The sequence below is a fragment of the Balaenoptera musculus genome, chromosome 9, assembly GCF_009873245.2.
Source record: "Balaenoptera musculus isolate JJ_BM4_2016_0621 chromosome 9, mBalMus1.pri.v3, whole genome shotgun sequence".
Classification (NCBI taxonomy): Eukaryota; Metazoa; Chordata; class Mammalia; order Artiodactyla; family Balaenopteridae; genus Balaenoptera; species Balaenoptera musculus.
Genome location: NC_045793.1, coordinates 308,314 through 321,109, shown reverse-complemented (window position 1 = coordinate 321,109; position 12,796 = coordinate 308,314). Strand labels below are relative to the sequence as shown.

General features: G+C 45.7%; 1 protein-coding gene across 2 annotated transcripts in view; it reads left to right on the top strand.

Moving 5' to 3' along the window:
- The first annotated feature begins 829 nt into the window (after positions 1 to 829).
- Positions 830 to 12,796, top strand: part of DYNC2I1 (dynein 2 intermediate chain 1) — a 49,750-nt gene continuing 37,783 nt past the window's right edge. For both annotated transcript variants that reach the window (XM_036864147.1, XM_036864146.1), the window contains exons 1-3: positions 830 to 1,010; positions 10,574 to 10,627; positions 11,432 to 11,861. In XM_036864147.1, coding sequence (XP_036720042.1) covers positions 996 to 1,010; positions 10,574 to 10,627; positions 11,432 to 11,861 — 499 coding nt within the window. In that variant the 5' untranslated portion in view covers positions 830 to 995. The remainder of the gene's footprint in view (positions 1,011 to 10,573; positions 10,628 to 11,431; positions 11,862 to 12,796) is intronic.

The following is a 12,796-nucleotide window of genomic DNA, read 5'->3' as shown; positions in this document are numbered from 1 at the left end:
TAACATTTGCAGGCTAAACAGACGCGAAACAGTTTGAAGAATCAGGGCTAAATGTCAGTTATAACGTGCATCACGGGAGTGGGACCCACACCTCTCCAGCCTTGCATGGCTGGCTTTTATTTTAAGCTTTAAAGAAAATAGTTGTGGTAAGATAAATGTGAGATGCAGACCATGTGTCTTAGTATTTCAGTCCTCTCGTCTCTTGATTTGTATAAAAACTGCGTCTTTCAACAATTTCTTTTTCAGATACTTTGTGATTCCTACCAATCCTGCAGAGTGCGTCCTAACCAAACGACAACCGCAGGCAAAGTAACGCGAGGATCGAGAACCTCCGCGGAAGGAAAGCTCCCTCCGCTCCCGCTTCGAAAGGCGGGTTTGCCTGTTTCCCTGCTGCAGCTCCGGTCCTGCCGGTAGCCCGCGGGCTCAGCCCGGCTTCTTCCCCGCCCCGAGCACCGCCGGGCCTCACAACAGGCGGGAGACCCCGCGCCCCCGAACCACACATCCCACCCGGCGGGAGTCCCGGCAGCGCTCAGCCTCCTTCTGCACCTCCCCCCGCTTCCTTTGGGCCTCCCGGTAGTCCCGGGCTGGCGGTGTCTCAGCGCTCTGCGGCCCCACCTGTCGGTTGCTAGGAGGCGGGGAAGCGCAGGCGCGCTGGGGGCAGCCGCGCGGCTTGCCGGGCCGGCGGTCGCTCGGCGCTCCACTGCCCCGCCTGTCTGTTGCTAGAAGGCGGGGAGGCGCAGGCGCGCCGCGGGGCATGCCGGTCCGGCGGTTGCTCTGCGCTCCGCTGCCCCTCCTACCAGTTGCCAGGAGGCGGGGAGGCGCAGGCGCGCTGGGGGCGGCCGCGGGGCACGCTGGGCCGACGGTCGCTTGGCGTTCAGCTGCCCAGCCTGCGGGTTGCTAGGAGGCGGGACGCCGACCCGGCCAAGGGTGCGGGCGCCGGGGTGTCTCCTCCCGGGGCCTGCCCTCAGCACGGCCGCCCGGTCTTGCGCGCGGCGATGGAGCCCGGAAAGGTGGGTGCGAACGCCGCGCGGGGAGGCCCGTCCCCGCCGGGACCGTCCACCTCCTCACGGGCGGAGGTCTCACCAGGGCCGGGACTGAAATTCTGGCTGCGCGTGCGACCGTGGGAAAGTTACCGACGTATCTATTTCCCAGCGAATAAATCTGGACAGTACTAGTAGGATTGGATGAGGTTCTACAAATAAAAGTGCTTAGAATGGTGTTATTAACTCACTAACTGTGAACTGTAGTCGTTCCGCTTGTCTGTGGATTCCCGCTAAAAGACGAGGAATTTAGTTTGCATGCATTTCTTCGTACCTTCCCTCCTATTCCTTTTTTTTTTCTATCATCCACTTTTATAATGTTAATAATATGGATTAGGAAATTAGTGCCCTCGCTGCCCTCCATTTATTTTTAAGCTCACCAACTTCCTGACCGCTGTCATCTTCTACACCGGTCCCTTACATTTTCTTTCCTTTTTTTTTTTTTTTGAATTTTTGAATTTTATTTTATTTATTTTTTTATACAGCAGGTTCTTAGTAGTCATCCATTTTATTTTTTTTCACACACACACACACACACACACACACACACACACACACTGTATTTTATTTTTACAAGAGACAAATAAACTGACACCAAGCATTGTAAATGGATGACCACAACAAAAGCAACAATGATTGCAATTACCAAACACGAAACACACTCATACTATGTCATAATATTGACATTCAGTCCAGTAATCCTCCACTATAACAGCTCCTTTACTTTGCAGTGAAAATTGATTTGTATATTTTTTGCCTCTGAGTCCTTGTAGGATTTTTTTTTTTATTCAAAGTCACAAAAATTATAATCATCCTCATCAGTTCACTCAGTCCCATGTAATTAATTTTTTTTTCATGTTGATCTTTTGTTAGCACTTTTATGAATTCATCAGTTTTTCATTAGAGTTCTGAAAATGCTTATTCATTCAGTTCAGCAGTATAGTCAGTTACCAGTAGTCATCCATTTTATACACATCAGTGTATACATGTCAATCCCAATCTCCCAATTCATCCCACCACCACCCCCCCACCACTTTCCCCCCTTGGTGTCCGTATGTTTGTTCTCTACATCTATGTCTCAATTTTTGCCCTGTAAACCGGTTCATCTGTACCATTTTTCTAGGTTCCATATGTATGTGTTAATATACGATATTTATTTTTCTCTTTCTGACTTACTTCACTCTGTATGGCAGTCTCTAGATCCATCCACGTCTCTACACATGACTCAATTTCGTTCCTTTTTATGGCTAATATTCCATTGTATGTATGTGCCACATCTTCTTTATCCCTTCATCTGTTGATGGACACTTAGCTTGCTTCCATGTCCTGGCTATTGTAAACGGTGCTGCAATGAACATTGGGGTGCATGTGTCTTTTTGAATTATGGTTTTCTCAGTGTATATGCCCAGTAGTGGGATTGCTGGGTCAAATGGTAATTCTATTTTTAGTTTTTTAAGGAACCTCCACACTGTTCTCCATAGTGGCTGTATCAATTTACATTCCTACCAACAGTGCAAGAGGGTTCCCTTTTCTCCACACCCTCTGCAGCATTTGTTGTTTGTAGATTTTCTGACGAAGCCCATTCTAACTGGTGTGAGGTGATACCTCATTGTAGTTCTGATTTGCATTTCTCTAATAATTAATGATGTTGAGCATCTTTTCATGTGCTTCGTGGCTGTCTATATGTCTTCTTTGGAGAAATGCCTATTTAGATCTTCTGCCCATTTTTGGATTGGGGTGTTTGTTTCTTTAATATTGAGCTGAATGAGCTGTTTATATATTTTGGAGATAAATCCTTTGTTCGTTGATTCACTTGCAAATATTTTCTCCCATTCTGAGGGTCGTCTTTTCGTCTTGTTTATGGTTTCCTTTGCTGTGCAAAAGCTTTTAAGTTTCATTAGGTCCCATTTGTTTATTTTTTTTTTATTTCCATTACTCTAGGAGGTGGATCAAAAAAGATCTTGCTGTGGTTTATGTCAAAGAGTGTTCTTCCTATGTTTTCCTCTAAGAGTTTTATAGTGTCCGGTGTTACATTTAGGTCTCTAATCCATTTTGAATTTATTTTTGTGTATGGTGTTAGGGAGTGTTCTAATTTCATTCTTTCACATGTAGCTGTCCAGTTTTCCCAGCACCACTTATTGAAGAGACTGCCTTTTTTCCATTGTATATCCTTGCCTCCTCTGTCATAGATTAGTTGACCATAGGTGCATGGGTTTATCTCTGGGCTTTCTATCTTGTTCCATTGATCTATATTTCTGTTTTTGTGCCAGTACCATATTGACTTGATTACTGTAGCTTCGTAGTATAGTCTGAAGTCAGGGAGTCTGATTCCTCCAGCTCTGTTTTTTTCCCTCAAGACTGCTTTAGCTATTCAGGGTCTTTTGTGTCTCCATACAGATTTTAAGATTTTTTTGTTCTAGTTCTGTAAAAAATGCCATTGGTAGTTTGATAGGGATTGCATTGAATCTGTAGATTGCTTTGGGTAGTATAGTCATTTTCACAGTATTGATTCTTCCAATCCAAGAACTTGGTATATCTTTCCATCTGTTTGTATCACCTTTAATTTCTTTCATCAGTGTCTTATAGTTTTCTGCATACAGGCCTTTTGTCTCCTTAGGTAGGTTTATTCCTAGGTATTTTATTCTTTTTTGTTGCAATGGTAAATGGGAGTGTTTCCTTAATTTCTCTTTCAGATTTTTCATCATTAGTGTATAGGAATGCAAGAGATTTCTGTGCATTAATTTTGTATCCTGCAACTTTACCAAATTCATTGATTAGTTGTAGTAGTTTTCTGGTGGCATCTTTAGGATTCTCTATGTATGGTATCATGTCATCTGCAAACAGTGACAGTTTTACTTCTTCTTTTCCAATTTGTATTCCTTTTATTTCTTTTTCTTCTCTGATTGCCATGGCTAGGACTTCCAGAACTATGTTGAATAATAGTGGTGAGAGTGGACATCCTTGTCTTGTTCCTGATCTTAGAGGAAATGCTTTCAGTTTTTCACCATTGAGAACGATGTTGGCTGTGGGTTTGTCATATATGGCCTTTATTCTGTTGACGTAGGTTCCCTCTATGCCTACTTTCTGGAGAGTTTTTATCATAAATGGCTGTTGAATTTTGTCAAAAGCTTTTTCTGCATCTATTGAGATGATCATATGGTTTTTATCCTTCAATTTGTTAATATGGTGTATCACATTGATTGATTTGCGTATATTGAAGAATCCTTGCATCCCTGGGATAAACCCACTTGATCATGGTGTATGATCCTTTTAATGTGTTGTTGGATTCTGTTTGCTAGGATTTTGTTGAGGATTTTTGCATCTATATTCATCAATGATATTGGCCTGTAGTTTTCTTTCTTTGTGACATCTTTGTCTGATTTTGATATCAGGGTGATGGTGGCCTCATAGAATGAGTTTGGGAGTGTTCCTTCCTCTGCAGTTTTTTGGAAGAGTTTGAGAAGGATGGGTGTTAGCTCTTCTCTAAATGTTTGATAGAATTCACCTGTGAAGCCATCTGGTCCTGGACTTTTGTTTGTTGGAAGATTTTTTTTTTAAGTGTTATTTATTGTTGAGTAACATGGAATCGGTTTCTTTTTTTTTTTTAATTAATTAATTTATTTATTTTTGGCTGTGTTGGGTCTTCGTTTCTGTGTGAGGGCTTCCTCTAGTTGCGGCAAGCGGGGGCCACTCTTCATCGCGGTGCGCGGGCCTCTCACTGTTGCGGCCTCTCTTGTTGCGGAGCACAAGCTCCAGACGCGCAGGCTCAGTAGTTGTGGCTCACGGGCCTAGTTGCTCCGCGGCATGTGGGATCTTCCCAGACCAGGGCTCGAACCCGTGTCCCCTGCATTGGCAGGCAGATTCTCAACCACTGCGCCACCAGGGAAGCCCTGTTGGAAGATTTTTTTTTAAATTAATTAATTAATTAATTAATTAATTAATGGCTGTGTTGGGTCTTCGTTTCTGTGCGAGGGCTTTCTCTAATTGCGGCAAATGGGGGCCACTCTTCATCGCGGTGTGCGGGCCTCTCACTATCGCGGCCTCTCTTGTTGCAGAGCACAGGCTCCAGATGCGCAGGCTCAGTAATTGTGGCTCACGGGCCCAGTTGCTCCGCGGCATGTGGGATCTTCCCAGACCAGGGCTCGAACCCGTGTCCCCTGCATTGGCAGGCAGATTCCCAACCACTGCGCCACCAGGGAAGCCCCCTGTTGGAAGATTTTTAATCACAGTTTCAATTTCATTACTTTTGATTGGTCTGTTCATACTTTCTGTTTCTTCCTGGTTCAGTCTTGGAAGGTTATACCTTTCTAAGAATTTGTCCATTTCTTCCAGGTTGTCCATTTTATTTGCATAGAGTTGCTTGTAGTAGTCTCTTAGGATGCTTTGTATTTCTGCGGTGTCTGTTGTAACTTCTCCTTTTTCATTTCTAATTTTATTGATTTGAGTCCTCTCCCTCTTTTTCTTGATGAGTCTGCCTAATGGTTTATCAATTTTGTTTATCTTCTCAAAGAACCAGGTTTTAGTTTTATTGATCTTTGCTTTGTTTTCTTTGTTTCTATTTCATTTATTTCTGGTCTGATCTTTATGATTTCTTTCCTTCTGCTAACTTTGGGTTTTGTTTGTTCTTCTTTCTCTAGTTCCTTTAGGTGTAAGGTTAGATTGTTTATTTGAGATTTTTCTCGTTTCTTGAGGTAGGCTTGTGTAGCTATAAACTTTCCTCTTAGAACTGCTTTTGCCGCATCCCATAGGTTTTGGATCGTCGTGTTTTCATTGTCATTTGTCTCTAGCTATTTTTTGATTTCCTCTTTGATTTCTTCAGTGATCTCTTGGTTATTTAGTAACGTATTTTTTAGCCTCCATGTGTTTGTGTTTTTTACATTTTTTCCCTGAATTGATTTCTAATCTCATAGCGTTGTGGTCAGAAAAGATGCTTGATATGATTTCAATTTTCTTAAATTTACTGAGGCTTGATTTATGACCCAAGATGTGATCTATCCTGGAAAATGTTCCATGCGCACTTGAGAAGAAAGTATAATCTGCTGTTTTTGGATGGAATGTCTTATAAATACCAATTAAATCTATCTGGTCTATTGTGTCATTTAAAGCTTGTGTTTCCTTATTAATTTTCTGTTGGATGATCTGTCCATTGGTGTAAGTGAGGTGTTAAAGTCCCCCACTATTTTTGTGTTACTGTCGATTTCCTCTTTTATAGCTGTTAGCAGTTGCCTTATGTATTGAGGTGCTCCTATGTTGGGTGCATATATATTTATAATTGTTATATCTTCTTCTTGGATTGATCCGTTGATCATTATGTAGTGTCCTTCCTTGTCTCTTGTAACATTCTTTATTTTAAAGTCTATTTTATTTGATATGAGTATTGCTACTCCAGCTTTCTTTTGATTTCCATTTGCATGGAATATCTTTTTCCATCCTCTCACTTTCAGTCTGTATGTGTCCCTAGGTCTGAAGTGGGTCTCTTGTAGACAGCATATATATGAATCTTGTTTTTGTATCCATTCAGCAAGCCTGTGTCTTTTGGTTGGAGCATTTAATCCATTCACGTTTAAGGTAATTATCGATATGTATGTTCCTATGACCATTTTCTTAATTGTTTTGGGTTTGTTTTTGTAGGTCCTTTTCTTCTCTTGTGTTTCCCACTTAGAGAAGTTCCTTTAGCATTTGTTGTAGAGCTGGTTTGGTGGTGCTGAATTCTCTTAGCTTTTGCTTGTCTGTAAAACTTTTGATTTCTCCATCGAATCTGCATGAGATCCTAGCAGGGTAGAGTAATCTTGGTTGTAGGTTCTTCCCTTTCATCACTTTAAGTATATCATGCCACTCCCTTCTGGCTTGTAGAGTTTCTGCTGAGAAATCAGCTGTTAACCTTATGGGAGTTCCCTTGTATGTTATTTGTCATTTTTCCCTTGCTGCTTTCAGTAATTTTTCTTTGTCTTTAATTTTTGCCACTTTGATTACTATGTGTCTCGGCGTGTTTCTCCTTTGGTTTATCCTGCCTGGGACTCTCTGTGCTTCCTGGACTTGGGTGGCTATTTCCTTTCCCATGTTAGGGAAGTTTTCAACTATAATCTCTTCAAATATTTTCTCGGGTCCTTTCTCTCTCTCTTCTCCTTCTGGGACCCCTATAATGCAAATGTTGTTGCGTTTAATGTTGTCCCAGAGGTCTCTTAGGCTGTCTTCATTTCTTTTCATTCTTTTTTCTTTACTCTGTTCCGCAGCAGTGAATTCCACCATTCTGTTTTCCAGGTCACTTATCCATTCTTCTTCCTCAGTTATTCTGCTATTGATTCCTTCTAGTGTATTTTTCATTTCAGTTATTGTATTGTTCATCTCTGTTTGTTTGTTCTTTAATTCTTCTAGATCTTTGTTAAACATTTCTTGCATCTTCTCGATCTTTGCCTCCATTCTTTTTCCAGGGTCCTGGATCATCTTCACTGTCATTATTCTGAATTCTTTTTCTGGAAGGTTGCCTAACTCCACTTCATTTAGTTGTTTTTCTGGGGTTTTATCTTGTTCCTTCATCTGGTCCATAGCCCTCTGCCTTTTCATCTTTTCTATCTTTCTGTGAATGCGGTTTTTGTTCCACAGGCTGCAGGATTGCAGTTCTTCTTGCTTCTGCTGTCTGCCCTCTGGTGGATGAGGCTATCTAAGAGGCTTGTGCAAGTTTCCTGATGGGAGGGACTGGTGGTGGGTAGAGCTGGCTGTTGCTCTGGTGGGCAGAGCTCAGTAAAACTTTAGTGGGCTTGTCTGCTGATGGGTGGGGCTGGGTCCCCTCCCTGTTGGTTGTTTGGCCTGAGGCGACCCAACACTGGAGCCTACCCGGGCTCTTTGGTGGGGCTAATGGCGGACTCTGGGAGGGCTCACGCCAAGGAGTACTGCCCAGAACTTCTGCTGCCAGTGTCCTTGTCCTCACAGTGAGACAGAGCCACCCCCCAACTCTGCAGGAGACCCTCCAACACTAGCAGGTAGGTCTGATTCAGTCTCTATGGGGTCACTGCTCCTTCCCCTGGGTCCCAATGCGCACACTACTTTGTGTGTGCCCTCCAAGAGCGGAGTCTCTGTTTCCCCCAGTCCTGTTGAAGCCCTGCAATCAAATCCCGCTAGCCTTCAAAGTCTGATTCTCTAGGAATTCCTCCTCCCATTGCCAGACCCCCAGGTTCGGAAGCCTGAAGTGGGGCTCAGAACCTTCAATCCAGTGGGTGGACTTGTGTGGTATAAGTGTTCTCCAGTCTGTGAGTCATCCACCCAGCAGTTATGGGATTTGATTTTATTGTGATTGCGCCCCTCCTACTGTCTGATTGTGGCTTCTCCTTTGTCTTTGAATGTGGGGTATCTTTTTTGGTGAGTTCCAGTTTCTTCCTGTTGATGATTGTTCAGCAGTTAGTTGTGATTCTGGTGTTCTCGCAAGAGGGAGTGAGAGCATGTCCTTCTACTCTGCCATCTTGAACCAATCACTCTACATTTTCATAAGTTATTCCATAACTTAAGTTTTCTGTGATTTGTTTATAGGATGTTTTAGAAGTTGTGTTAACCAAAATTTTAGAAATGGAGACTTGATTGAGATAAAAACGTGTTTATTTGGCGTTTGTTATGACTGTAGCCCGGGAGACACAGATTCAAGCTCTTGAACTGTATTCTCTCAGTTGCAAAGTGAGGGAGGCTTATAAAGGCAAAACGGTTAGCTACATGAGTTGTTTGTCAAGAATTATCATTGGAGCTTGGAAGAAGTGAGGGCTTGGTTGGGGTCCTTGCAGCTGGCAGGTGGTGTTCTGATGACTGGTGGTGTTCTTGGGTCTGGTGCAGTTCAGGAAAAGTTCAAGTTCTCAGTGGTGCAGGTACGTGTCTGAGACCAGATCCTCAATGGCCACCGCTTTTGTTTGCCTGACCTGGGATCACTCCATTATAATGTCGGTTTGTCATCAGTTGTCACGTGGTGATTATATAAGCAGTGTTCACTGCAGAGCTATGTAGTGTGATTGGATCAGGGCGGACATCGGGCAATGTGAACACGTATACACCTATATATACAGGTAAGTAGGAGGGGTATGTCTGTATTTAGCTTACCCTTAGATAAGGAGGTCGGAGGTTCTGCTGTTCAGGCAGCTCTGCTGGGGTTTTCTTTTGTTTTCGGGGTGGGGTTTATTCCTCTCGAAGGAGGAGATACTGCCTGCCTACTTGGAGTGTCCATTTTAATTTACTTGCCTGCCTGCCTCACAGGGCAGGACCCTGGCTGAGTGGAGGGCACAGGGCCGGGGCTCCTGGTCTGAAGTGCTGTGGTCTCACGTACACAGGGTGTGCGTGGAGTTTCTGGGGATACGTGTGACACATGGGGTTGTGATGGGCACAAGGAGCTCTGTGTCATCTTACAGCTTGAAAAATTTAAAAGAGAAAAAAGAAAGGAAAGAAAGAAAAGCTTCAGGATGAAGTACGGCCCGAAGCTGGGTTTTTGTTGATGAAAACGGAAGAGGCGGCTGGGAAGTCCTGGGGTCTCTGGTGATCTGTTGCCTTCAGGTGTTTTTATTCTATTGGCCTCAGTAATACAATCACAGCCGTTAAGAGCCCCGTTTCCCACACACTCGTCACAGAGGCTACACGCTCCACAAGCAGCGCATGCTTTCTGTCGGGTTTGGGCCGTTTGTTTTGGAAACCGTCACGTATTAAACCTCTCTAAAGAGTAGGTAACTTGAGAGAGAAAGCATTTTAAAGTTCAGCAGCTGCAGGTTATAGCTATGCTAACTGCTGCTGACCATCTTCACCATGTCTTACTGTGGACCCCTTTTGTTAAATCGACCAGTTTATCAGAAAAGAATACGTGTTCCAGTGACAGCAGAGCACGATGCACTTTCTGGTTGTACTTTGTAGATTGTTGACCTGGTTGCGTTTTATTTATCTCTCCTTAGAGTGTTTATGCGCTGCTGTGAATTCCCTCTGCTTCCCTCATTTTCACACCAACAGGAAAATGTTTGGTGGCTGATCCGTGAATCTGTTTTCATTTTCATTTGTACTCCATTTGCTTTACATTTTAAGCACACCAAACCGCCCTGTATTTGTGCCCTTAAGGCAGAGTTTCTCAAAGGGAAATGAGGTAGTCAGGGCAGATTTATCTTGTTCTCTGTGGGAAACCATCCTTGGTGGTTTTTGTTATCTATCACCCCGTGCACGTGGCCGGAGCTCCGTGTTGTGGGCTTCTGTGCCCTTAGCACCTGAAGAGGCACCTGCCCGGCACAGATCCCACCGAGGAGTCCGCCCTGAGTCCACCGAGGGGAGGTGGGGCTGGGTGCCTGTGGTGGGCCCGAGCCTCGGAGCAGCATGAATATGAAGTAGCCTGTGATCATTTGTGGGTAATTTTTAAAAATCGGTGTTCGTTTTGCCTTTTATTCTTGTAGATAGACAGTAATTTCTGGCATACCGAGGATTGCCATTGACTAAAATGGTCTGATGAAAAAGCAGCTCACTGGAGCATAAAAAATTAGATATTTTAAACTTTAAAAATTCTAACTGTATACTTTTCTTTTTAGAGAAGGACCAAAGATGATACTTGGAAAGAAGATGAGCTCAGAAAACACCTTTGGGTAATATATTTTGAAGATTTGAGGAAAAAGATTTGAGTTGGGGTCTGTTTGGACCCTGGATGGTAATCTTGCACAGTGTTACCGGGTTCTCAGCTCTGCACAACTTTGCTTACATGTGGCTCATTTCAGAGGTGGTTTGGCTCAGAGATGAAGCCATGTGGTTGATTGCTCTGGAACCGTCTTGGATCGGGTTTTCCGTCCCAGCTTGGCTCAGCATCCCACCAGTCGGGTTCCTGTCCGCGTTCAGAGCTCGGGCCTTGTGTGTGAGTGCGTGTGCACGTGTGTGCGCGTGTGTGGTCTGTGTGCGTGTGTGTGCGGGGCTGAGGGGTCGCGATCAGGACCTCCTGAGAGGGGGCTTCCCCGGCGGTCCGGCGGTGTTTCAGACTCCGTGCTTCAGTGCGGGGGGGCTCGGGTTCGATCCTTGGTCACGGAACTAAGATCCCGCATGCTGCGCAGCATGGCCAGAAAAAGACCTCCTGAGAGTTTCCGACGAGGGTCCTTGTTCCTTGAGGGGGACCCCGGCGGATAGTGTCCCGGAGACTTTCCCGCACCGCCTCAGCGCCCCTTTCTTTTCTTTCTGACCCACGTAGCACTTGAGGTTTGATTTGCCAGCACACGGGGACGTCCCTGTAAGTGGGCGCCTCGCCGGGCGCGGGCTGCCAAGCCGACCCCTCTTCTGCGGGTTCCAGAGTCTGCGTCCCGGCCCGTCCTGCCGCACGGGGAGCAGTTGACGCCGGTGCTTCTCCGGGCCCTCCAGTGAGTGCGAGCCTGGCTTCAGAGCCCCGCTGTCCTTCTCTTGCGCAGGCCGCTGCATCAGCCAGGCCCACGGCGGAGACGCGGCCCAGAGCCGGGAAGCCGCGGAGGGAGTCCGAGGCGGACCGCGCGGACCGCCAAGAGCGCAGAGCCAGCGCCCCAGACCGTGACGCCGAGGACAGAGAGAGCGCGGCCGAGAGGGACGGCCGGGCTGCCAGGGAGCGCCCCCGCGGGGACGGGGTCAGGGACCAGCCGCGGGACGGCAGGAAGGACAGGGCCCGGCCGAAGGAGCAACAGCGGGAGCGGGACGCGGAGAAGCCCCGCGGCCGAGGGAAGGAGCGCGAGAGGGAGCGGGCGCGGCCGGAGGAGCTGAGGCAGGTGGCGGCGCACCCCGGCCCGCTGGGCCGCGACCGTGACCGCGACCGCGACCGCCGCAGGGACCGCGACAGGGACCGCGACAGGCCCGAGCGCAGGCGGGCAGGTCTGTGTCCCGGGCGCACGTTCCTCCTCGGAGGTGTCCCCTCCCCGCTGGTTTCCTCTCCTGGTTTTCGTGAAGGTCTCGGCTTTGGCTGTGAGGTCGGAGGCCCCGGTGGGGCCCTCGTGTGCACTTTGCACTCTTTTCTTTCGGGTTTTTTTAAAACTCATTCCAGTGAACAAAAGGAGTAACAGTTTTCTCGTATTTGCTGGAGTTTTACTATTGAAATATATTTTAGGTTTATTACCTCAATAGATCTCAATCCACGTTGTAAATAAACAAAAATAATGCTCTTTGATAAAAAAGAATTCCTCAAAAGTGTCAGATTTAAGCCGTATTTAAATATTACTTGTCCAAATTCCTAGGAATTCTAAGGTAGAGGTACATACTTTTTCCTCCCCAAAATGGAAATAAGTATCTTCATTATTTTTTATTATGCAAATAGTGTCTGCTTCCTATAAAAAAATTCAAACTAGCCGACATAAACAGAAAAGGAACATATGGGAAGAACGTGTAGTGACTCTCAGAATCCTCAGGCTGTGAACACGATGGGACCAGGACCTCGGTCCGTGGTCCCGGTTGGCATGTGTCCCTCCTGTGCAGGGGCTCAGGCCCTGAGGACCCGAGTGTGCATCTCTGCCGGGCCGAATGCTGGGGCAGGGCTGGGGTTAAGAGGGTTATCTCTAATTAAGTTTAACACTGACTACCTTACTATCCATTGCCTCTGTTTAGGATTATTATTTTGATGTTCTTGGTATTTTTAAATTAAATTAAATTTTTTATTTAAAAAATAAATTTATTTATTTATTTATTTATTTATGGCTGTGTTGGGTCTTTGTTGCTGTGCGCAGGCTTTCTCTAGTTGCGGCGAGCGGCAGCTACTCTTCGTTCCTCTGTGTGGGCTTCTCATTGCAGTGGCTTCTCTTGTTGCAGAGCACGGG